Source organism: Harpia harpyja, chromosome 14 (assembly GCF_026419915.1).
Source record: "Harpia harpyja isolate bHarHar1 chromosome 14, bHarHar1 primary haplotype, whole genome shotgun sequence".
NCBI lineage: Eukaryota > Metazoa > Chordata > Aves > Accipitriformes > Accipitridae > Harpia > Harpia harpyja.
In genome coordinates, this window is record NC_068953.1 from 36,289,504 (window position 1) to 36,314,279 (window position 24,776).

General features: G+C 37.7%; 1 protein-coding gene across 8 annotated transcripts in view; it reads right to left on the bottom strand.

Annotated features, from left to right (window-relative positions):
• SCAPER (S-phase cyclin A associated protein in the ER) overlaps positions 1-24,776 on the bottom strand; it is a 171,174-nt gene that overhangs the window by 14,177 nt on the left and 132,221 nt on the right. For all 8 annotated transcript variants that reach the window (XM_052807636.1, XM_052807632.1, XM_052807630.1 and 5 more), the window contains 3 exons: positions 21,680-21,835; positions 10,580-10,817; positions 7,319-7,468 (listed from right to left, as the gene is read on the bottom strand). In XM_052807636.1, the coding sequence (XP_052663596.1) occupies positions 7,319-7,468; positions 10,580-10,817; positions 21,680-21,835 (544 nt within the window). The remainder of the gene's footprint in view (positions 1-7,318; positions 7,469-10,579; positions 10,818-21,679; positions 21,836-24,776) is intronic.

The following is a 24,776-nucleotide window of genomic DNA, read 5'->3' on the forward strand; positions in this document are numbered from 1 at the left end:
TATTATTTATCAAATGCATTGAGAAATACACATATTCTGTAAGCTCAAATAAAAAACCCCATCATGCCATGTCTCAAATCCCTAGGTATTATTCTGAACACTGAAATGATTAGAATTAGCCCTTGTAGGCCTGCATTATTTCTGAAGAATCACCTTCACACTTCGATAAGCTCTTCAACTTTGATGATGTACCACTTGTAAATTTAAGCTGCTGCTTTGGGCGTGATTCTCTACTCATTTACACAGATGAAGCTCAGCTGATCTGAATGAAGAATTCTTGACTTAAAGGCTAGAGAAGAAACAGGACCTTAGTCAACAGAAGTTCAAAGAGACTATTGGCAGAGGTTTCTGCCATCATCCTTGAAAACATAGCTAGTTTGGGTCAAAATCCCCAGAAGGTGTGAATAATTAAAATATTGCAGTCTAAAACACACAAAATCTTTTTGTGTGTCTCAGAGCATTTTCTCTCTTCAAAAGCAAGCATTTTCCGTCACTCTCCAAAACCCTACTCGCAAGTAAGCTATGCGGTCTTAGAATTTTTATTACTAGTACATTTTGTCTTCTGGCTTCCACAATGAACATAAAGGGTTTGTGAAAATATCTGATCATCAACTAAAAAGACTGTGAAACATTGAGCCATTGGACATGTTACAGAGCTGGCTGAGGAAAAGTTTCAAACAGAGAACAAGAAAATGTACTTTTCTGCCATGAAAAATGTGCTACAATTTACCCATTACTAAGGGGAGAGGAAGACGAGCAAGATTTTCCATAGTACTCACTTTGCAAGATTTAATGCGTTTTGTTTTTTCTTTATGTTTCAGTATCGCTTCAATCCAGTGTTACTTGAGCTGAATATGATGAAATGGGTTTGGGAGACTTCTTTGGGCCTCTTGCAGGCTCCCACCCTTAGAGCAGCATCCAAGCGCTCGGAACAACTGTCAACCGCCTGAGCCCAAAGCTGTGAACACAGAGCAGGCTGGCGTCCTCTCTGCATGGGGCCACCGATGTTGGGGACAGTCACTGTGGGTCTGCAGAGACTTGGAAACTTACAGTTTATGGGAGAAGTACAGGGAGTTCCCTCACACATGAGGCGAGACAGACAATAGCTCACAAGGCCTGATTAAATATTTGCAGGCTTTAGACTTTGTTTTAAATTTCTATGTGAAATTTAATTCTCATGAAAAGGAGAGACTGACAGGCTGGGTGGGAAGGAGGCAGAGCGAAGGCAGGCGTTGTGCAAGCTTCTGCGTCCATCTCCGCCAGCGGATCTCCACTGGCCAAACCCATAAATGTTTCAGGCCCAGGTCTTAGCTAAGAAGAAACTGCTTATTAAGCAGGATTATGCCAAACTCTGTGGTGTTTGTTCAATGTGGACAAAGGTCCACTGGGGATTAAGCTGAGACTACCAAACTCTTTTTCTTCCTGACCCAGGAATAAGATTAGAACATCACTCTCTGGAGGCGGCATTAGCCGATTGCTCGCTCTCTTCATCTCTAAGCTTTAGTGATGGACCGTATTTTAAGGTTGTTGAAAGTACTGGCTTTTATGACAGTGGGAGCTAAATTTACCCTGTGCTTACAGTTTAAAAATAAGACAATAAGATAAATCCAAGTGCATTCATTTCTCATATTAACTCCTAAACACTCTCTCTTCCCCTCCTACAGGAATCAGCCAGCCATCATGAACTGAAGCTAAATACACTTGATTTCATGTGACGTCTTTGCTCCTATTAAATTACCTTCCCCACACCCTCTCAAACCTTTTTTTGAAAGGTTTAAAGAACTAAACCCACAACCTCAACATGAAATCCATACTCCTAAAAATCCCTCCTCTGGAAAGAAACTAACAAAATCAGAATTAAGTAATTTCAGATCCTATTTACTTACAAATATGGACATTAGCTATACAGTAACTACCAATTCCTGCATCTTTACTCGTGTTGTATTTTCAAAAACTCCACCTACCCCATCAAAATTGTTCCAATAACTCCATAGCCTGAAAAGCAACATAAATAATTAAAGTTTAATGATGGCCTCTAGTAAACAACCCATATGGAAACTCTACATAATATTTTTATAACCACTCTTCCAAGTTTTCCTGTCAACTTCTGATTTTCACAATTTTTCCATTTTAAAAGTATTTTTCTTTCTTCGCGCTAACACTAGAGGAAACTGGCCATGTACTGAAACTCGATATGCACTAACACTGTCAAAAGCAGCTAAAAATAATTTCCCTACAGAATATAACTTTTAATCTAGTCACTTTGTAAGTGTCCCTTACAACCTAGCCGTACTTGTAACCATAGTTAGGATATATGTCACATACATATATATGTATGTGATACACACTTACTGTAGGATAAAGTGTACTGCTATTTTATGACAGAAGTAAGACTTGCCACATGAAAAAAATGCTAAAAAGTAAGAAAATATAACTATACACCTATCATTGAACAAAAAAAGGGAAAAGACAATCTCAGGATGAAGCCTTTCTTAGGGACTATCTACCATGCTTTCTTTGTGCTGGGCATGAAACTAAATGTGTCATAAATTTAATGATCCATTCAGAACTGTAACTGCCATATAATATTTTAACTTCTTTGAACATCTTATACCTGTGATACTGCTGTGTGACATTTTATATTTTTTTGACAGGTGAAATTCCTCTCCCAAAATATCCTGTAATCTTACTGTTCCTTATTTCTTTAACTGGAGCTAGCTGGTATGCCTGAAACATGTTTTGTGATTTCCCACATCTATATGGCAAGGATAAATTTGTAATAAGTGAATGATACTATTAAATCTAATTCCGTGTGCTTCTATTTTCAACATATGGATTATTAGACATTAACATTTTCATTATTTATAAGTTTACAATAAGAATAATGTACTGTTCTTATGGACACAAGTGTCTAGGGATAAAAGGTTTGGAGTGACAGAGAAATAAGTTAGTTAGACTCATCCAACTGGAAGACAAACTTTTGGGGATGAAATCCCTTCTTCATGGACACATGGTTTATGTATCCAAATTTTTCCAATTGCATTGGTTATTCTAAGAGAAGTTTTTCCTTCTATCTACAAACCGTAATTTTATAATTAAGTTTTTAAAAGCTGCATACACTTTTCCCTAGCTCTTTGACAGATTTTGTTTTGTGATCTAGTAATAATGTTTTAGTTCGGCAATTTAGAAGTATACAGTTCCGTATCCTACATATCCCTAAAGTTAGTGAGATTCTTCTAGAGCACTCTAAATACAGTGTGTGTCAAAACCTGAAAGAACAAAAGCTATTTTTATTTAAATAAATGCATAGCAATACAAATAAACAATACAACTTCTTTTGGAACCTGTCAGGCAAGATCCTGAGTCTGAGGATCTGATTTGTGATGACTTTTCATATGAAAAATATTCAGTAATTGCAATGACTATGGAAAGATTTTTATTCCCAATACAGCAATGTGAAAGAAGCCAAATTGTCTGTCATTCATGTTAATTTAATTACAGGACCACATTCAATTATCCAATATAATATGCAAATGAAGTGAGTTGACAGCACATGCTAATTATATTCATTATAATAATTAAATCTAACAATGAAAGGGAATAAAAATGTAATGAAATAGAAGGATATTTTTAATTAACAAGAACATTTTAATTAGAAACTGTAATCCTATAGCCTGATATAGTATGGTTGGCTTATTGAAATATTGGACATTATTTTTATTACGCAGTTTAGTTTTACATGTCTATCCTTAGTACCATGGGACCTGTTTTCGTATGTTAGTAGATTAAATGGTGGCCAAAAAAAGAGAATCAGTTTCCTTGATCATACTTCACGCAAAGCAGATGCCTAATAAAGCCGAGCTCTGCTGCAACATGATTACAGAATCCCGTCTCGTGAAACACAGGCTGTCTAACTCTGTAGTAAACAAAAGTTCACGTGCCGATACAAAACAGACAGTGCAGTTTAGGCTTGACTAATGATGTTAAAGCATTTAAAAAATTGAAGAAACACTCCTTGCTTTTTGAAATTTTCAGTTTCATAACTGATTTATTTCTTCAGTGACAGCAGCTGCCCTGAAAAAGCTTTTGTTTTATTTTTGTGAAAACAAAATACAAAAAAAAAGGAAAGGAATATTACTAATATATTATATGTGGGCAGAGTCAGCAAAATCATAGTCTTTTTAAAATAAACAGAGCAAGCACTATCAAAACACGTAGGAATGCGTTCCTTAGGAATCCATTGTCCTCATTGCTCCTTGACAGAATCACTTGGGCCTGGACCAAAAGCCAGCCGTGGTGAAAATGCTAACTGGAACCCCAGCCACTCTCTCTGCATGTATCTAGGACCCACCGCGAGGCCCCCCCTTACTTGGGGCTCCTGGAAACTGCAGTGAAATATGAATCTCAAAGCTATATGAGAGAAAATAAGTTTCCTTTTTAATTTGCCACTCAACTAAATATAGAGACTTTTACAGATAGTGTAATAAAACCAGACAAACCTATATTACATTAAATGATTGGCATATGATGCTCTTGGAAGATTTTCTTCTATGAATGTGAAATATTTAGGAAATTGCCCTTTTATTATTTTGACTGCATAGTGGTAATAATTCACTTACTTAAATCACAGTACTACTACAGAAGGTCAATGTTGAGGTTGACAGGCTGTAAAATTTCCTTTTTAGAAATCTATCTATTCTCCAAACTGGGAAACTGCAATTTTTTTGAATAATTAATGCCTTTTTTTCATTATTCCAGTATGCCATTTTGGATATTTATCTCTTGATGTGGGTAGACAAAGGAATCACAAAAAGGCACACTGAAAACTCCAAACAACTATTTGTTCTTTTTTTTTTTTTTTGAGAGAGTTGAAAGGAATGAAAACATACAAAGGTTTGTAATAAGGAATACAAATTTAAAGAGAAAAAGACTTATTTAAACTACAAACATTTCAAAGCAAATGTACATTTGACTGCAAAAATAATGTGAATCTGCTTTGAAATACATCAGTTATTGACTCCTTTAAAGTTTGTTCAAATACTAAATAAAAAAAGCTATCAGGCTCTATGGAAATTTGTTTTCATAGCTCAAGTCTGGTGTATCTATTTTTATTATGCTGTTCTTCCCAGGAGTTCAAGCGTACTATTTGAAAGCTTTCACTGTGAAACGAATTTTTTATTTTTAGTAGGACTCTGCAGATGATCAACAATGAAAGAAAAAATTGGAAGCTCATAACATAATAAAAAATTAAACCATAACTGAATGACTAGAAAGCACTTCCCTTTTCATGAAAGGCATCGTATCTTTATTGGAAATCGCAACACTAACAGCACCTGAAAATAACGACCGTAAGCAAGTTGTACTGCTTTGCCTAGTAGTAAAAGGAAAAATACTTCCTTTTACTAAAAAAACCTTCCCTGCATTTTGCAAGTACCTGAGTAAGGAACGCTTCAGTTTGTCAAAATGGTTTTTTTTAACCATAAAAACCCAAACCAGAATGCCACCTCCTCAGTTAAACACTTGGGAATATCAGAAATTACATAAAAAGTTAAGCACGTCATGACGTCTCTTGAGATAGTACCACCAAAGCAAACCACCACAGAAGACTGCTTTTAGTGTATGAAAAGTACTAACATACCGTGGTTGTTTAACCAAAGACCTAAACTTGACTCTCAGAGCTGCAGAAGCTACCTTTTAATCTTGAAAATTAACTCAGTCCGGGGGTAGATTAGTGATGGTACATGACCTCAACCCCCAGTGCACATGCTGAAGACTCGGAGACACTGAAAAATCACCAGCTGGGAAGCACGCCCACAGACAAACGCATTTTGCACATACTTAGTCTCTTGACTGCCTGCCGGCAGCCACCATAGCCAGCTGCTGCCGTGGCACGGTGCCTGCTTGCCATGGTCAGACCTTCGCCCCAGGGCATGAGCGCTAAACAGCGACAGGCACTACAGACTACTCTAACTGACATCGCTGGTAGGAAATCCCTCTTCTGCGCTATTCCTGGCACGTTTATAGTTTCAAGTCCTCCATGCAATGAATCACATCTGTTTGTACTTGTGTGCCAGAAAAGAAATTTTTAAACGGCAGAGAAAATACAACATTGTTTGCTGGCACTTCTGGATGCCAGCACGACCCGTTGTGTAGCAGTGAGAATCAGAAAATGGCAGCAATATCACACGGATTTTCAAAACGACCATATTAAAAAGTGTTGCCCACAGTCAGCTCCAGATCCTGCGTGGGATTTGGTTGCACAGGGTAGGAAGGCTGCAGGATCCTCCCTCCAGCTGTGGCCAAAGCCACAGAAACATTACTATATAATTACATTATATAATTATATAATACTTCTCACAGCATTGTCAGCTTTAAGATATTATAATGTTCCAATTATAGTCAAAACTGTAAGAACATTATCGGACAGCTTTTCTCTAAACGGTTGCTGACAAGTTGCAACACATCTTTCTTCTGCTCGTCAGCTTAACTGAGGGCACTAAGCTCCTCATCCTGAACTCCTACCCCAAAAGTGGAACAAAAACAGGAACCAGGTGTTACAAATATGGAGAGAGTAACTTCACAAAATACAGCACTCAACTGAGTCATACCACAGATGAAGGCACCATGACGCAGGTTCTACGTACCCAGAATCTGGTTCACATACTCAAAAATAAAGAGCTAGTGCCAACATCTGCCCTGCCCAATACACCCTGAGATGCTACATATAAGCTGAAGAAACTCAGAGATTTTTAAGACTAAAATATTTGACACATTTTTGAAGTGGACAACAATCAAGGAAGCTCAATGGGAATTTTCACTGTTTGTTCGACAGAGTATTTGGTTTATTACTAAAAAGATTCAAGGAAAAGGCTGGCTTAAACTTAAATGAGTGCTCTGGTTACCAGGGAGATGGCTACATTGGCATCTGAGGACATGTCTTCATGGCAGACTAGCTTAGTTGGCTTTAAAAGGGTTTAACCTCGATACCACAGCCATCTGATCAAATAGACATGAAGTTAACTTGGAATTAAAAATATCAGTTGCTAAGTATATCTTGGCAGCGAGTAAGGCTACTTAAAAATCAGTGCAATGTCAGCATCATTGTCTGCATAAGAACATGGAGTTTGCTTATGGCCACATAAAATTAATGTTTTTGTGTTAAGATGCAACTTCAGCTTCTCTTTTGAAAATGTATATATTTGCGCTCACAGGAATTCCAAGCGCTTCAGCAATACTGTTGAGGGGATTAGTTTTCTTGAGGGATCCATGACTAAATGTGCCCTTGATAACTTCTGATCCCATTTTCCATTTGCCTTACCTGATTATCTGTGTTGTTTACAGTAAAATAGCCCACACAAATAATGACTTCGTGTAGCAATCCTTCACAGGTATGCTGGGAACAGTACCACAGCAGAGAGCTGATAATATGCCGGAATGCAAGGGACAGTCCTTCAGCACCCACAATAGACTGAAAAAAAGGCCAAGAAACAGAAATTACAGTCTAGCAGCGTGTTACAGAAATTGTGTGAGTTACATATACATCAGTTGCACCCTTTTATTTTTTCTGCAAAGCATAGGGTATGGTTGTTGCGATGACTTTGGAGGAGGACAGAATCAGCTCTCTTCTTTCAGTAACTTATTGTTTACAACTGGACTATAACATTAAAAGCCACAAAACCAAGAATAAATTCCAATTTTAAAGGGACACTGTAAAAATTGGATTCTGCTTAGTTGACATTCAGTGTAGCATTAGGTTGACCACTTCATTTGACATACATTACATGTTCCAGGAAAACTTAATGCTAATAATATTTCTTAGTAATAAGCAAAAGAAACCAAACCATCTTCATTTCTGCAGAAGAGCAAAATGCATTTCTCATTAATAACTGCGCTCTGAATGGAATACAAAGATTAATAACAAATAATGACTTTTCAAACATTAAAAGAAGTTAGAAACATCCAAAAGGAGAGAACACTCAGCTGCAAAGCTTCTTGGGATGTTTTTTAAAAGTAGGCAAATTGCTGTAACATGGAGATTCAGAATTAGATTTTATCTGTGCAGCCTACAGCCTCTATTTAATAAACATGTCAAACAGACAGAACGACACAAGGTCAAAGGGGAAAAACTAAAGCACAAGGAATGAGCATGACAGTCTACTAACTCTAATGAAACAGCAATGCAGGCCTGTGAGAAAATCTCTCTCATTTGAGAGTTTTCTTCATTTTATACCTCGTAGCCTGTGTTAAGTACATATACATAAATCCCAGTCTGTAGTATAGTTTAGTTTTAGCATACTCCAAATCTACCAGCTAAAGTAGAATGCTTGACAATTAAAACAGACTCAGCTGTGGATATTTTCTATCTTGAACCTCAAGCATTATGGTAAGTTAGTGTATTTTCAAAATTTAACGCACAATACAGCCACCATTTACTGCTTTACATCATGTAAATGCCATGTTCTTAGGCCCACCCTTATTTAATTAGTGCTATCCACGCATGCTGTGACCTAGCACTCTGGGTTTAACCTTCCCTGATAACAACAGGTCAAAGGGCACCTGAGTTTGTGTATAAAAGTTAAACTAATTTTTCAAGGAAACTATGCTTCCTTTTTAGCCAGAATTAATATCAGCTCAGGATCCTGCGTCATTTCTCACTACCATCTTTCCATTGTTTAGACTGTCAAATTAAATGAAATATATACCCATAAGCCATCTGTGCTAATACAAACTCTAGAATACCAGACCTCTTCTGTTAATCAAAAAACCCTATTCTATAGTCCTACTATTACGTGGTAAAACTATTCCTTAGAGATAATTATCAGAGAGTACATAAACTACGCTTTTTCCCCTCTGCTGTTTGCTAGCCTGCTATAGACCACAAGGTCAGAATGGACAGCAAACTGCCTCAGATGTATGTTGATTTTTTAACATTACAGAAACAAATCACATTAATACATTGAAAGGGATAGCTGCTGAGACTACACAAGTGTGTCTGTCCATCACAAACAATACTATGCCTAAAATTCAGTAAGACAGCTAAGTGGATACTTCCTGAGCCAAGCCCTGCATAGAGGAAGTGAATTAAATAATTCACACTGGTTAGTTTTCTACCACTCTTTAGGCAATCATTACTATCTTGCACCATTTTATGTAGAACAAACTGATGCAGATAGTGGGATTTGGGAATTAACGCTCATGGTTTGTTATAAATGCTCAGATACAATGGTAGTTGGTAGAGGGGTAAACACAGACAGTGTAAGTAGAAGCCTGCATTTTAAAAATTAATAGCGGTTTCTTGAGATATCGGGGAACAGCCCTTCAGCCAGTGCGATTCGCGATAGCTCCCCTACAAGCTGTAACTGTCCCAATTCAGGTCTTACCCTCTGGTATATACCTGTAATATCTACAGCAACAAATAAACATCCAGTCTCAAACCAAGAGGTACCGAACAAACTGTAGAACTACTTTGATACACCTTGATTTACAGAAAGAAAAGGGAGTTAATGGTGTGTGTAAGAGTTGTTTTACATGAAACTCCAATAAATACACTGTTTCTGTGCCCTATAAAAAAAACTCTGACTGGACTGGATCCTGCAACTGCATCTATACAGATCAATGTTGCCACATGCAAATTGCTTGTTGCTGTTATTAGAGATGCTAAATGTACTAAAAATCAAAGTCAAGAAATACGAACTGAAGGAGACTTATACCCTTACACTAAATTCTTTACTCATGCAAAGCTTGCGCTGAGTTTAATGTATTTCAGATGGAGTGTGTGGTACAACTTACATACAAATTACATATTAAATGCAACAGAAACCTGTTCTGATGAATTGTGTAAGATTGATGCTGCTAAAGGTGTTTTGCAAAGCAATGCTTTTTGACAGGTGTTTTATATTAACACAACAGCTTTGTCAATTTATCTGAGAAATACACTAGTATTTGTATTTTCTTTGTATGGCAAATGATTCATTTACACTAGAAATCTGTTCACAGAAGAAGGTTAAGAAAAGACCTTCTCAAGACTCAAAATGTGATCTTTTTGGATTTTTTTTGTGAACAAAAATTATTAGACGTTAAATTTCCAATTTTTGGTCAATAAAATTTTACTTGGATTAAAAAAATTAATATCAAGTGATTTTCAGTTTCAGTTGTACAATCTTAAAGCAAGTAGCCACTGAAAACACTGACAAATGTAAATTGTGGTTATAATATAAGCAAGTCCTTTCACATTGGAAAAACTGTTGTTTCGTGCTTTTGACCAAGATTTTTTTTACATTTTTGGGGCTTATTAAATATAAAAAGTACTACGTTAAAAGTGATGTTTTTTGAATAGATAAGTCATGGATTGGATTCAGCATTTCATGTATTCTAAATTTTCACTTTTTGATTAAATTCATTAGCCATAGCTATATGGTGGAAACAACAACAGTTACCAATTTTATGTGTGAAGAAAACCTAAACATTTAATCATGAAAGTTCCTTCAATAACTCAGATCTTAAAGACAAAACTTAGTCCAAAAGTATATACAATAATTAACATTTTCACACTAAGCAAAAGTTTCAAAACATCTGTTACCTGAAAGGCAGGCAGATCAAGAACAGCAAAACTATTGAAGAAACGTAAACTCTGAATGGCAACCTGGATTGTGTTTGCTGCATAGCTGTCTTTAGGACTTGCTGTGTTTGGATCTGAAATTGTCCCGTGGAAAAGAACACAGTACAGCATATGCAAGACTCCAACCAGATCCGTAGACTGAAGAACTGCTGTTAGTCCTGTGGGGTCCTGGCGTGTATTGTCAAATATGTTCCAAGATCTGTCAAAGAAACATTAAGCCGTCTGAGGAGGAGACCAGCACTCAGCCAGAACACTTGCCCACGACGCAGTATTTCTAATAAGCCAAAAGTTAGAAATGCGGTAAGCTGTTAGAAAGGAAAAAACCTGATGTCTAGTGTGTCAAGAAACCACAACATTTCCAGAAAATACTTTCAATAATCCAGGCACTGTCTCATGCTCTCTTTAATTGCAGTGCAGCTGTATCTTTAAATATATTTCTCCACATACGGGTGTCTTTACTCCCAAAATGGGTTCACGACACCAGCATGAGACCGTGCAGAAAATTCGACACCTTTAAAGTTGGAAGCCTGGAGGAGCTTTAGGGGCTCCATGCAAGCTCTGTCTCAGGTCAGTAGCCTACACCCATCTTTCTTTCTTGCAACAGCAGCCAGCAGAGGTGGGAGAACTCCCTGGAGCCTCTCACTGCCTCAGTGATGGGCTGCAGGCACTGGAACAAACTGCCTACCTAAGTAGCAAACTAAGTTACTAGGACCAGATGATCTTAATCAAATAGTTCTGCAGGAATTTAAGAATGAAGTGGTTGAGCAGTTAACAAAACACACTACTACTTATTTCAGTCAGACGTTATTATGGGAGACTGTACGGTAGCAAAGCACAAACAAGTATGAAACGCTCGAGACAAACCAGCGCAGCTTGTACAAATGGAAACTAGGTTTCTTTGTTATCTTTTGGGTAGGCACATAAAACAACGGAGAAGGTTTTTGGCTATCTAGGATATCAGAACAGGCAGGCAAATAACTCGGGATGCCCTTTCCATTCTCACATCCAAACTCTCAAAAGCACTTAACATAATCCCTCCATGATTTGTACTATTCATGTTCTTTCACATTATTAATAATCCAGAAGATGATGCAGGACAGTCCCTACTAAGGAAGACTAAGATTATTTAACTTCCAGAGCAGTGACAACGTGTGGAAGGCAGGTAAATATAAAATAAAGCACAAAAATAATTCGGCAAGTTTTATATACTCTGAGTTCTAATTCAAACCCATCATGTAAATCACCTGAACTTCATTACAGAAATACATTTAGTCTATATTGGCAATCAAAGGAAACACTAAAATACTAAGATACAGTGAACAGTAACACTGAAAATATGTTACATCAAAACCTGGTCTTTACCTTATCTACCACGTTTCCATCTTAAGAAAAAAAAAGAACAAAGAAAAAAAGAAATAAGTGCCAATATCAAAGATTGAGTCTATATGTTACTCTTTTTTATAATTAAAGGAAGATATGACAGGTGATATGAGAAGATGTTATAAAAGGGCAAATTAGATGAGGGCATCTTTCCCCTTTTATAACAAGTAAAAACAAAGGAAATGGGAAAGTAGTGGAGACAAGAACCACTTCCTAAAACAATCCACAACTCTGAACACCTCAGTTTAACACAGAAAAGACTGGACACTCAGAGGGCTGAGAATATTCCTGTTGACCAGAATCAGTAAGGAGCTTTTCCTTGACTAGAATGGCTCTAAATGATCTTTTCAGTATCTGCATTAGAAGCACCCTGCACCACCTCTTACACACATTGCTCCGCTCCAGTGAAGTTTCCAACACAGAGCCTAGGTAGGCTGACTAATCCTGCTTTTTATGATACAGACACTTCTCTTCAATGGAGCAACTAAACCACGAGTTCAGCAACTACCAAGTTCTGGCAATCATCATCATCATCTTCTGTCATTTTCACTTTTTCTAGTGAAGCAAAAAGAGCAGGTAAGAAAGCACCACCTCACCCAAACCCAATGTCTATCAATGAGAATTTCTATTTGTAACAGCACACCATTGTTTCCTTGGACCAAAGAAAAAGAGAGAGAAACAGGCAGAGCAGGATAACAAACCTGCGTTCTCCATGTCCCAAAGGAAGCCCTGGTACTGGGCTAACTTCAAATATACCTTAAATATTTTAAGAGAAGAAGGAACAACTGTTACATGAAACACCATCTTTCCAGTTATAATAGCAAAGCTATTATAGTATCATAGATACTGAAAGCTAGTATCTATGCATTTTGTTGTGGATACGATTCTTCTGTAAGGTATCATGAGTGGGCACTAAAAACATGAGCAACACCTGGTTGCTTCAGACAGCAAGGCTGATAACCAGGTCTTTCAAACTCCCGTTGCGCCCCTGAGCAGGGACCGCTTAGCAGCTGGGTGGGGACAGTGTGCACAGCTACTGCAAGGAGGCTGAAATGCTGCAGGTGAAGGAGGGACCATTTAGGAGGCACAGGATGGTTATTTTAGCACCCAAGCTATGAAGTATCTCTGCACAGCCTCTGAGGGGTCTTCTCGCAGCCCGGAGCCCAGATGAATACGACAGGACAGTATGTGGGTTGTACACAACTGACTCTACTAGCACCCATCTGCTTCCATCACTATCTGCTCACATCTTTACATTTAGAAAGCAGTTGCTCAGATGACTCACTTCTGCTTTTTATCAGTTAGATCACACTTGTAAGGAATGATCTTATCTGAAATTAACATTTATGGGTACCATTTCTTTCCAAGTTATTTCTATTTATAGTCCGTGAGTGTTCAAACCTACTGAAAAAGCTTTTAAGTACAGCATCCTCTGCTGCTACCTCAAGGATTAATGTCCCGGTCCTATTTCAGCAATACCTATTGTCCTGGTTTCAGCTGGCACAGAGTTAATTGTCTTCCTAGTAGCTGGTACAGTGCTATCTTTTGAGTTCAGTAGGAGAAGCATGTTGATAACACTGATGTTTTCAGTTGTTGCTAAGTAATGTTTAGTCTCAAGTCAAGGATTTTTCAGCTTCTCATGCCCAGCCAGCGAGAAAGCTGGAGGGACACAAGAAGTTGGGACGGGACACAGTGAGGGCAGCTGACCCAAAGTGGCCAAGGGGGTATTCCATACCATGTGACATCACATCTAGTATATAAACTGGGGGGACTGAGGGTGGGGGGATCGCTGCTCAGGGACTAACTGGGTGTCGATCGGCAGGTGGTGAGCAACTGCACTGTGCATCATTTGTATATTCCAATCCTTTTATCATTACTGCTGTCACTTTATTAGTGTTATCATTATCATTACTAGTTTCTTCTTTTTATATTCTATTAAACCGTTCTTATCTCAACCCATGAGTTTTACTTCTTTTCCCGATTTTCTGCCCCATCCCACTGGGTGGAGGGGGACTGAGTGAGCGGCTGCGTGGTGCTTAGTTGCTGGCTGGGGTTAAACCACAACACCTATGCTGCACAAAAAGCACACAAGATTGCATAATTACTTCACAAATCTTTGAAAGAAGCAATCAGATCTTTAGGTGAGACACAGTAAGAACAAAAGCAACGTAGCTGTGCCTATTTTCCAGTACCTGTGTTGTTACACAAGTGACTCCATTACCACCAGTCACCACTGGACCTCCAACTCTGCAAGTTAGCAGTCAGCCATCTGTAAAGAGTCAGCTGAAGACAAACATGTCTGACTTTATTGTACAGGTTCCAAAACCAGCACGTTTGTTTAATACTGTGGTAGCCAAGTGAACACCTAACAATCCTTAAAGAAAATGTGCCACAAACCCAGCCGTGACAGTGCTTCAGAAGACCACCGGCGTAGGATTCTCTCAAAATACATGTAATAACATGCCAAAGACAAGCTGAAGTACATTAAAAAGATGATTAAAATTATGATTTGATGCCACTTACCTGCCGTAAAAGAACCACCACAAACATTCAGCTGGTGATTTGTAACACTCATAACGACCCTAACATTTACTCCATAAAGAATAAAAAAAGTGGGAAAAATACTAGAGCTCGAAATGTGTTTTGGGTGGGGCTACGTGGCACAACAATTTATGGCATTACTTTCGTTTTCCTACACCTGGAATCCGTGCCCAAAATCTTGATTTTGAAGCTCTGTGGTCTTTAAGTGAGTGTGTTTGAATGGAGTCAGCAGAGACACTTCCTGAACCATCACGTGGCCTTGCCAGCTGTGCCTTTACGCAGATTCCTGCTGCATAGTTTCAAGTCCTGTTGGCACGTGAATCTGGCTGCAAGTGAGGAACGAACGTGGATGGCTGCAAAAGGAGGGTGAGCTAACAGCTCTGGGACCACCATTTTTACAACCCTGCTTTGCGTGTCTGTGGACGCCTTAGTATTCCTCACTTTAAAATACCTCCTGATGTCCAATTATTTGTTTTGCAGTATGCAGTAGCCAAAATGTGCTGTCACTTAACTACACTCAGGTAACTAGAATGTTTATTTCCACAGTATCACATGAAAGCACAGCTCCTTTTGCCAACCCGTATTTCTTAATTTCAATCTTAGCTTTTTCAACAGGACAAAACAGAAAAAAACCACTCATGGTGAAATGATAACCCCAAATTAATTACTGTGTATGATATCTCACAGAATTTTTTGCGACTATATACAATGAGAAGATTGACCAATTTTACCAAAGGTTAAAGTTAGCTTGCTTTCAACTCTCACTCCATCATTATTTTTAAACAATTCCATATGAAAAAGCTTACATTGCTGGATGAAATCCTTTTACCATTTTGTGCTGCTCTGAAGCAGTGAATGAATCAAAATATACATAAAAAAGTCAATTGTAAAATAACTCAAAATGCACGCATTATTTTTTTCACAGAAAAGACCAGGAATTTTAAAGTTATACCACAGGACAAAGCTGTTAAAAAAAAATCTCACTGTTAGAAATGTTTATTTTTGATGTTGCCTGTATTACAGTTAATGTGTATATAAATGGGCCACTGGCTCCTGTTGGTTTTAACTGTCAGTTATAATCACTTTAAGCCTAAATGTTTACAATAAAAAGGTAAAAGACGTTATTCATACTGGTTGTGGGCTTTAAAGTAGAAAAAATGTATATGGGAAGTTGGAAAATAAAGCATGAACCTTTGCATATACTGCATTGAGTGATTTTGCTCAAGCCTGTACAACAGTGGATTTCATACATTTAGCAGATTTTTAGTCCACCTCAAAGGTAAGCCCAGTGAAAATCCGGTGCTAACTGTCAGGACACAGACTGAAGTAAATGCCCATAAAAACCCTAACAGCATAAGATGACAACGTCATACAAGAAACCTAGGTTTTATGTAACTGAAGTTAAGAGAGGAGATTCCTATAGATGTACCTCCTTTTAATTCTCCTATTTAAAGAAGCTTACTGTGTCTGTAGCAGCTGCCAAAGTAAAATAGTCAGTATTGGACAAAACCCCTTCAATTAATCACTGAAGGGAAGCGAGACTTACCAGATTTTTTACATTGGCTTATATAGCTGGGAAAACTGATTGGCTTTCAAACTTTACCATGTCTCTATATTTAACACAGAAAAACAGGCAAATATTTATATTACAGTCAAACAACCTGCAGGATCTTAAAAAGAAAAGTTTAATGAAATGCAGGGAATTTTCATTATGGGTTGCCATTACGATTTTCAGCTTCTGCCATCAAGGAGTCTCAGGAATTGGTACAGGGTTTATGACTAAAAAAAAGGTTAAGAATTTTAAAATGTGGATATATCCATCACAGGAAAGAAAGATACTAAACAGTGGTACTTCACTGCTTAAAATATACCACTATTTATTAAAAACAGGAATTCAATACAGCTTGATGAGAAACAGCATACTCTGTGGAACAAGTATAAAACTACAATTTCTCCAAGCTTCAATATAAGCAAACTGTTTATATCTGAAAATATATTGTTTTAAAAACTGAGCTAACAAGCAGACAAGCCTCTCTTAAGGGTATACATTATAATGTTTGTATATTTGAAATATATACTCCTGATTAAAAACATGGAGCCAAATGGAAACATGAGTTTTCAAAAGGCTTAGAGTATAATCTGGGGTTTTTTGTTGGTTTTGGGTTTTTTTATTATTAGGATTTAAAAACTATCATGTGTACTTTTTGCTTCTAAATTATTTTATTTAGAAAGAGATCTCAAAATGAAGAGGCAAAATAATAAAAAAAGAAGTATAAAGAAGTATTTAGCACCCATCAGACCTTGTTATAATTCACACTGTCAAGCTAGGAATCACAGTACTGTGTAAAAGCAATGATTTGAAACTATTTAGTAATTTCAAGAACAAGTTTTAGTTAGTTTACAGTACTTGCTGGATCTGCTGTCCCTTGGAAGTGGGAGAAGCACAACCAGCGTTCAGGCAGACTTGCATCTGATTCGCCATCCAACAGCTGAAACAGACGTTATCTTAATTACTGTAATAAAACTGAAAACAAACCAGCGTACTTCCTTGCGTATCTGTGACATGACAGTCACTATTTTCCTGGATCAAACCCTATATATCTGCAGCTTTCTGCCACTACAGCTTGTAATCCGCAACTTCATTAGCTGTTGACACAAATTTACATGTATTCCACTGCTGTTTTGAAATAACATATAACAGTAACAATTTACTGTTCTGCTATGACATTCTACTTTCCTAGATTAACGAGGGAGCTTCCAGACATTTCTTATATCAAGAAAATGGCAAAATTTTGAAAAAGTTGATGTCTCAAGAGGCTACGTAATTTGAGGGACTATTATTTGCAATATTCTCCTTATGCAAAACTCACTTACCTCCTTGTGTCTGTGTTATTGCTAGTCCACTGTACTGCTCTTAGGGAGAACATTCTTCCTTAGTGATTAACCCTTACACTGCACTACTCCTGATAGTTTCCTCCTGCTGTTTGCATTAACTCTGTAGTTAGTATGAATTTCTTCATTCATACTAATGGGCAAAAGCAAAATAAGGCATTAACAGTAGTCCTCCACGGAGTAACAACTAAACTTCATGGACAGAAATCTTAGTTCCAAAGACTTATAGGGAAAAAAAGGATACAGATTTGATGACCACTGGGCAGTACAGGAAAAGATCCTTGCTATGCTGACGAAGGACTTGCTGTAGATTTTCTTACTTAAGTCTTCACTCCTGCTTTTAGGGAAGACTGAGTTGGGGCAGCATGGCCTAATTTTTATTAATGCTCCTTGCATTCCATGCCTGCTCACTGTTTTCTGTCTTGTGTTTACAAGCCAAGCATACTCCATATGTGTATTCAGGACTCAAGGGCTCAATATAGGCCTTCTATCTCTCATAGTTACAATAATAAACTCTGGAAAACAAGGCTATCATCCTGAACATTGCTACTGGACATCTGGAATTGGACACAAATTGCAAGAGAGATTTATATGGCTATATAAACCACTGTTATTCTGCATAAAGTCTATTTAATATTTTGCTTTATTTCAGGTTAATAAAAATGTCTCTGTTTTCAATTCTGGCTACTGTTACTCTTAATGGTGAGCGAAAAACAGTTAAGCATTATCATAGCCACAACTTTCAAGCCTAAGTATCAAACGTCAGGTTCATCTTTTGCTCAGCAAACATAGATGGCTCAATATTCAGACATGCTGCATTTTATGATTTCTCACTACATACAATAAGGGACAATACCCTATCTTCAGCTCTTATACACCTTTTTTTTTTTTTTTAAACTCATCAGGGAGAAAGGAGCTTTCACCTCCATTGCTAGCAATGGATGCAACACAGCATGAGAAAAATGGGACTTTCAGTTGGAGGTCTCAAGTCACCCTCACATATTCTCACTATGTAACAGATGAGGGTATAAAAATTATCAAAACAAGGTTCACATAGGGTTACAAGTTATTAATGTTTTCAACAAATCATCTTTCATACACATTACACACTGTTTGGAAAACGTGTTATTACATCCACAGCAAAACTTCAATTAGAAGAATCAATCTAGCATTTATTAGCCAGTACCAAAAATGATCATTTGAGAAGTAAGATCAATATAAAAGTTAAATCTTTTTAAAGACCTAGACCATTAATGAAAAGAAAATCCCTCTCTCATACTAAGATATGTTTATGACACATGTTCAGAATGGATTCCCTCATTTCAATAACTTTTTATGATGCTAAAATTGAGAATCCTCCAATTTATGTTTCTACATTAGCAAGACCTTCCTTTATTGTATCTAACTCCATGATTCTCGACTTTTTTTTCCAAGTCTACCACGGGAATAAAAAAGTATCTTAGTTTATGTCTTAAAATTTTATCATCTACATTATCAACCATAGACCTCATTTAATACTTAATGCTGAGATACATATATGATACACTTTGAGGCTATTCTCTAATAATCATTACTGTTGTGACATCTTGCCTGATGTAGAGGTACGTGCAGGGAGGTACTTGACTGAGATCTCTTCCCTGCCTATAAAATTGTTTTCCATGAAGTAACTGCCCAGTTAAACAGTGGGTATCAATTCAGGGCTTAGATTAGAAACATTCCACTAAGTTTGGGAGTTTTATGAAACGTTCTTGTGAGGAAGACAGGAAAGTCTAGATTGACAGCTCTTACTACATCAGAGCTCCAGAAATGGCCTAACATACTTTGTACCCACAGGACAGAATCTCTTAATAGTTTAAAACTTAAAGAGCGTTTAACTTCTGGCCCTCTGGGAATATCGCAGATTACAGTTGCAGTAAAGTTCGTAACAGCCTGGTGGTATCTGAAAGCAAAGGAGGAGGGTCACGCAGCACTTGGCTGTTTCTGGCTCATAAAGGATTTCATTGTTGCAGGCACTGTGGATGGTTGGAGAGCCCTGAGGTGGTCCCCGGTGTGTTAGCCGCGCAGCGTCTACTGTCCTATCAGCTTCCCACTATGCCACTCAGTGGTGCACCACGCAAAGATCTGCACACAGCTTAAAGAGCACTGCATAAAAATACTGTAAAGCATTTAATATGGAATGACAACTTTTTACATGACAAATAACAGCCTGAAATAGTTCTATCAGAAAAAACAATTTTGCGCCCCCCGCTGTCACTAATTGAGGAGCATAAATTAGTTCCCAACCCGGAAACATTCTATATAGGAGGTTATATCAAAAGAACAATTCAAAATTGCTCTTGCAACAATGGTGAAAGCCTGATATTGTTTTGGCAAAACTTCTTTTCACGCTACAGTGTCAGAGCACTGGTAGTACTTGCTAGACTTTTTTTCCTCTCAGTAACAACTTCAAAAGTTTTATGATCAGAACGGTTAGTTACTCTGATGTACAGAGAAGTGTAATATGGGATGTTTGTTTGGTGCTCAAACATTTATCAACAGAATTGGAGAATGAGAAACGCCGGATTCTGACTGAATAGGCTGCACTGCCTCCTACTATTATTTACCACGAATGAAAGAGGCACCTGTATTTCTCACAAAGAGAGGCCACCTTTTGTGCTGCAGATCATGTATCACACAACATGTATTACTGTATCGTGACATATTTAAGAATTCAATAAATTTGAGCTGTTTCTGCCACCTTAATCTGTGTTTGGCAATACCTTTTTCCATTTAAATCACCTTGAATACTAAGGACTTCTGTAACGTGACAGAATTACACTCTGCATTCACTTCTTACATGAAAGCGGGCTCAGCTGATGAAGACACTTAATTTAAACTGCCCTTCTAATCAGTTACACCAAAGCTTTTGATCTAAAAGTGAAAGACAACAGTTTTGAAATCTCCAAGTTCATTCCTCTCATTTCTTTTCACGCTCAAATGAACAATTCAATCTGGGAATCAAGAACAAACAGCACCTTTGGATAAAACCCAATGTGTTGCTATTATGTGCAGGTAGTAAGATCAGATACTTCTTGGTGTAACTGTGAAGAAAAACGCTCAAACCTCTGAAATTGTTCTTCTGCTACAAAGGACAGATGTTCTTGAAGGAAGTACTTGCACAGTGCTGTATTATTTTGGGGTGCAAAGATCTCTATTATGCGAGTGAAACATGCGCCTGCTTCAGAAATTGTAAATATTATATTACTCACTCTTGAGCTAGAACTATTATTTCACTAAGAGAAGGGTGATTTTTATTGGGTTTTTTTAGTATGCATTTGACTTTTGGCAGCGCTGTCCTGGAATGTAAATGCCAAGTTGGCAGCTTTCAGAAAGGGAAATGTCAGTAAGTTGGGATGGTCTCTTTGGGCTCATATTTCTTGCAGTTCTTTTTCCATGGGCCTGTGTCCCTAGGTTACCAGCAACAGCTCTTAGCTACAGCTTTGTTTCTTATTTTATGTTTTATTAACTCTGTTTTTTCTGCCCCAGCATCATTTTACCCTTCAGGAATTCACTGTAAAGTTCTGTCAGCCTTGTCTTTTCCTGAAATGTATAACAGTCTAATGGTGGTAGGTTCTAGTATGTGCACCCCAAAGCTCTGAAATTTTGACTCTCACAGTGTCAGGCTGTCCTAAGCTGTAGATTATAGAAGTCCAGATTTGCTGGCAGACACATACCTCATGCTTACTCCCCACAACCCTGGTTAGGTTACGATAACAAACATTTTGCATCAGAAAATTCCCTGACAAATCTAGTAATACTTTTATTTATAAAAAATGTAATTCCCTTACTGACAGTGGTATTTTAAAGAACAGGAGCTGAATTAGGCTGCTCTAGAGACAAATCAATTAAGAGCTGATTTTAGCTGATAATAAAATACCTCTGGAAGTCCTTAGGACTGGACACTTAAAATTAGCGGTGATAAAACCCTCTCTGTAATGATGAGTAAAGGAGATAAAGTTTGCAATTCTGATAAATGACTTACAAGAATCAAGACTCAGTGCAGGTAACTAATTACAGTTCAATGGGAAAAAGGGTGAGCAGACTGAATTTCCTGTACTGTTTCTTTACTGGTTATTACTGTGTGACTAAGAACAGTTCTGTCTAACAGCCTCATCAGAACGCTCGCTTCCATGAACACAGTGTTGGCACAGAGTTACAAAGGCTGCTGCTTGATGAACATATTAGAGATGACAGACCAAGTGCACCTACCTTCCATTGACAGCAAAACACAGTTGACATATTCCATGCAACACTGCTGTGGCATTTTGTAGAAAAGTTGCTATTTTGGGATTCTCCTCAACAGGGCCTTGAATGGAGAGGAAACAGCAGCACAGCTTGTCTATCAATCCTATGTTCACCACATAACTAGAAACAGAGGGAAAACCATATTAAAAAAAATAGTCCCATGCCAGTTTTGGTAACTTTGCAATGGAAGTAATTTCTGCTTCTCTACTATCAAACCATACAAAATGCAGGTTGTGATTACTTAAAATACTCTTTCTGAAAAGGTTCAATAAAACAATTCAAATTACAATGACTTCAGATCTGGCTCTCTGCAACTATCAGTAGTTTTTGTTAAGAGATCTGTCTGTTGTAGGTTAATTTGTATTATACTGTACAAGAAAGATGAGTGTAGATGTTTATTTTACCATACTCCTAGAAGGACAATGGAATTTTGCCATAGTTAAAAGATTTATAATAATCTTGATGGCTCTGCAACAGCACGATTTCTTTTTAGCATGAAGAGATAAACTTTGTAGAACACACTAATTCAAGACGACAATGATGTTACCCAGATAATGTTTTATTGCAATACGTGTATGATAACAACTACTGCCCAGTTGTTGGTTTGTTTGGGTTTTTTTTTCCCTTTTTAAAATATATGCAACAGTTAAGAGACTAATAGAACAAGCAGGTAACAACCTTCTACCATCAGTACAGAAGGATCAGGATCAGAAAGCCTCCTCAGGAGCTCAACCAAAACTCAACGCAGAGAAGACCATGCTAGTGACTTTTTTTTTCTTTTAAACTGAAAACTCCTCTTTTTTTTTCATTATCAGAGTATATCAGATCATCATTGCTGATCATCAGATCACTACAGCTGAAATTTCTTCTTTGAATTTCTAATAGCTTGGAAACCGACACCAAAAAATTTGCTGTTCGTCCTTGTACCAAGATCTCTCTGTCCACACCAGGTTCTCTCATACTTTGATCAGTATCAACTCCACTTAAACTGCACACAAAGATTTTTTTTTTTCCATGTCACTTTGCTGATATCACCTAACTTCATGCACTTTCTTTTTCTACCACAAACATTCAGCTTCTCAGACTTTACTCCGTCTCAACCGTTCGTTCTGCTGACTTATGTGAGATCAACTTCCTTTGTGGAGACAAATATCCCGCTGCAATCACCTCCTTCTCTTTCCCCTCTAATTTTCTTTGTATTTTCCTTCACTCTTATCGAGTGGGAGAAACTGCTTGTCAAAATCAGAAGAACTGCTGTGCCTCCACCTGACTTAATAGACATGGGGAACCAATTACTTTCAGACACCATCAACTGATTCACTGTTTTTACACTGATAGTCTACACTAAACCATCCTGCTACTAATACTACTCCATCCTACCAGCTGTTCTGTCTACTTGCTCATCAAGTCCATTTGTTAGAGAGTGCCTCTTAGAGCGTAGGGTCCTTGAAATGGTACACACCATGGGCTGTATATTTCCATAATGTCAAGACCACCCTGACTTGACTAAGTACGGAACAATATTAAATAATATTGATTCTACTAAATAAGTAATACTGATTTGATAACGCTTGTCACAGGAGCTGCAGAAGTATTTATTAAAAATAACTATTCCCTCACATGTCTTACAATCTGATTTTGAAAAAACAGGGATTTTTTTAAGATTAGGGTATAAAACCTCCACACTTTTCAGACAGTGTTGTTGCTCAATGACTAATCTCTCTTCAGGGCTAGAAGCTAGACTTTCTGCCAAAGTTGACTCTGCTGACACAAACCTTTTGGAAGCAAACAAAGTAATTAAGAAAAAAAATACACTGGATATAAAGCAAGAAGTCTAACTGCAGCATGAAAGATTTTTAAAGCTGCTGAAGTATAGCAGTTAAAAACACAAAGATGCACAGAAGTTTTTAATTGCACACTCATTGCTCTGGTAAGTTTGTTCTATTTAGCAACATGAAAGGTTACCAGCATTAGGTTTCTTGCAGATTTTGATCTAAGCAATCCACCTCATCATACAGGTGATAAGTGAGCTCTCCTGTATTAGCAGAATAATTCCAGGAACAGAGCTGGGTGTTAGATACATCACAGTCACAGAGAAATGCTGAGTGCTAGAAATCTCTCTGTGAAATAGGAGGGGAGAGAAAAAACTAAATAAAATACAGCTAACACTGAGAGATGATTACTCACAAAAAAGGCACAACCATTCTCATCAATATTCTCCTCCTTTTTCCCTAGGAACATCTCTACAGTCCGACTGACACCTGCAAAACATGTTCATTGTTCCCCTTCCTTTACACCCACACCTGGACACAAAGCGGCTGCTCTTTTGGCAGAGAAGAAATGGATGAGAGTTTTCAGTCTACTGGGACTATTCTTTAATGGCATCCGGAGACAATGAGAAGACACATGAAACACTCCCTTCCTTGAAGAATTGAGCATACAGACAAGCGGAATGTCAAAGCTCTCTAATCTATCCATCTCCCAGTCTTTTTACCCATGGTAGCATAGTTCAAATAATTTAGCTACCCTTTTGATACCCAGACAGTGTGTAGATAATTGTTGTTTATGCATCAGGTCTAGTAGCCCCAAATAGGGGGAAAAAAAAAAAAAAAAAAAATTCAACTTTCCTCTTTCTTCCCCCATCTTCCTAAAACTCTCATTTAATCAGCTCCCCAAGGACATATGATACAACGACCTGGAGGCGAAAGATTCTCATTAATAACAGAATTTGTCTGTTTTTGACTAGTTTAAAATGCCCTCTCTGTTTTTTTCCTAATTACGCTATTACCTTGTCATCGTGCCTTTCATTCTCCATTTATAACCAGATCCCCTAAAGTGCCTCAGGTGAGGGACCTAGTTGGATTCTCATGTATCTTCTTATCTTAAGGGTATGCCTGTGCTTGGCCCAGTCAGTGTCAGATGTCTGTTCAGCACAAATATCAATAAGCAGACCTCCCACCCTCCCATTCATAAATGGGGAGAATACAACATCCTGAAATTTCACACTCTTTCTAAACCTGTTTGGGGAGAAGGCAAGTTACATGAGAACAATAAAGTTTTA